Source organism: Eurypyga helias, unplaced genomic scaffold (genome assembly GCF_000690775.1).
Source record: "Eurypyga helias isolate BGI_N326 unplaced genomic scaffold, ASM69077v1 scaffold18086, whole genome shotgun sequence".
Classification (NCBI taxonomy): domain Eukaryota; kingdom Metazoa; phylum Chordata; class Aves; order Eurypygiformes; family Eurypygidae; genus Eurypyga; species Eurypyga helias.
Genome location: NW_010257409.1, coordinates 1 through 1,183, shown reverse-complemented (window position 1 = coordinate 1,183; position 1,183 = coordinate 1). Strand labels below are relative to the sequence as shown.

The 1,183-nt window shown below is 55.2% G+C and overlaps 1 protein-coding gene across 1 annotated transcript; it reads right to left on the bottom strand.

Annotated features, from left to right (window-relative positions):
• Positions 1-54: 54 nt before the first annotated feature.
• Positions 55-344, bottom strand: LOC104511408 (selenoprotein V; the record flags this gene model as incomplete). The annotated part of the gene is made up of 2 exons (XM_010154011.1): positions 282-344; positions 55-177 (listed from the first exon to the last, which is right to left on the bottom strand). Coding segments are annotated over exons 1-2 (186 nt in total), but the record flags the coding sequence as incomplete, so codon positions are not given.
• Between the last annotated feature and the right edge of the window lie 839 nt (positions 345-1,183).

Below are 1,183 nucleotides of genomic sequence, written 5' to 3'. Positions count from 1 at the left end.
TGTTGCTATCCTCACTGGTACTGGTGTCGGCATCTGCACCACTGGCATCGGTACCAGTCTCAGCATCCTCACTGGTACCGGTGTTGGCATCTGCACTGGTGGCATCAGTACCAGTGTCAGCATCTGCACTGGTATTGGCACCGGTGTTGCCATCCTCACTGGTGCTGGTGTTGGCATCTGCTCCAGTGGCACTGGTACCAGTGTTGGCATCCACACCGGTGTCAGATCTGCACTGGTGGCATCAGTACTGGTGTTGGCATCCACACTGGTGGCAGTGGTACTGGTGATGGCATCCATGCTGGTGGCCTCGGTACCGGTGTTGGCATCCGCAGTGGTATCTGCATTGCACCAGTATCCATACTGGTGTCGATACTGGCCAGCAGTGCTGGCAGTTGGTGTCGGTACCAGCGTCGGCACTGGCATGGATTGTCAACACTGTCACCGGTATCAGCATCAGTACTGGTGTTGGCACTGTCACCGGTTGTTGATATTGTCTCTGATGTTGGCATTGGTACCAGTATCAGCACTGGCATTGTCACTGGTGTTGGCACTGTCACTAGTACTGGTGTCAGCAGTGTCACTGGTGTCGGCGCTGTCACTGGTGTCGGCACCGTCACCGGTGTTGGCACTGTCACCAGTATCAGTGTTGGCATTGTCACTGGTGTCAGCATTGTCACTGGTGTTGGCGTTGTCACTGGTGTTGGCACTGTCACCAGTGTTGGCACTGTCACTGGTGTCAATATCGGCACTGGCGTTGGCATCAGTGTTGTCTCTGTCACCAGTGTTGGCAGTGTCACCAGTATCAGTGTTGGCACTGGCGCTGGCATTGTCACTGGTGTCAATACCGGCATTGGTGTTGTCTCTGTCACCGGCGTTGGCAGTGTCACCAGTATCAGTGTTGGCACTGGCGCTGGCATTGTCACTGGTGTCAATACCGGCATTGGTGTTGTCTCTGTCACCGGCGTTGGCAGTGTCACCAGTATCAGTGTTGGCACTGGCGCTGGCATTGTCACTGGTGTCAATACCGGCATTGGTGTTGTCTCTGTCACCGGCGTTGGCAGTGTCACCAGTATCAGTGTTGGCACTGGCGCTGGCATTGTCACTGGTGTCAATACCGGCATTGGTGTTGTCTCTGTCACCGGCGTTGGCAGTGTCACCAGTATTAGTGTTGGCACTGGTGCTC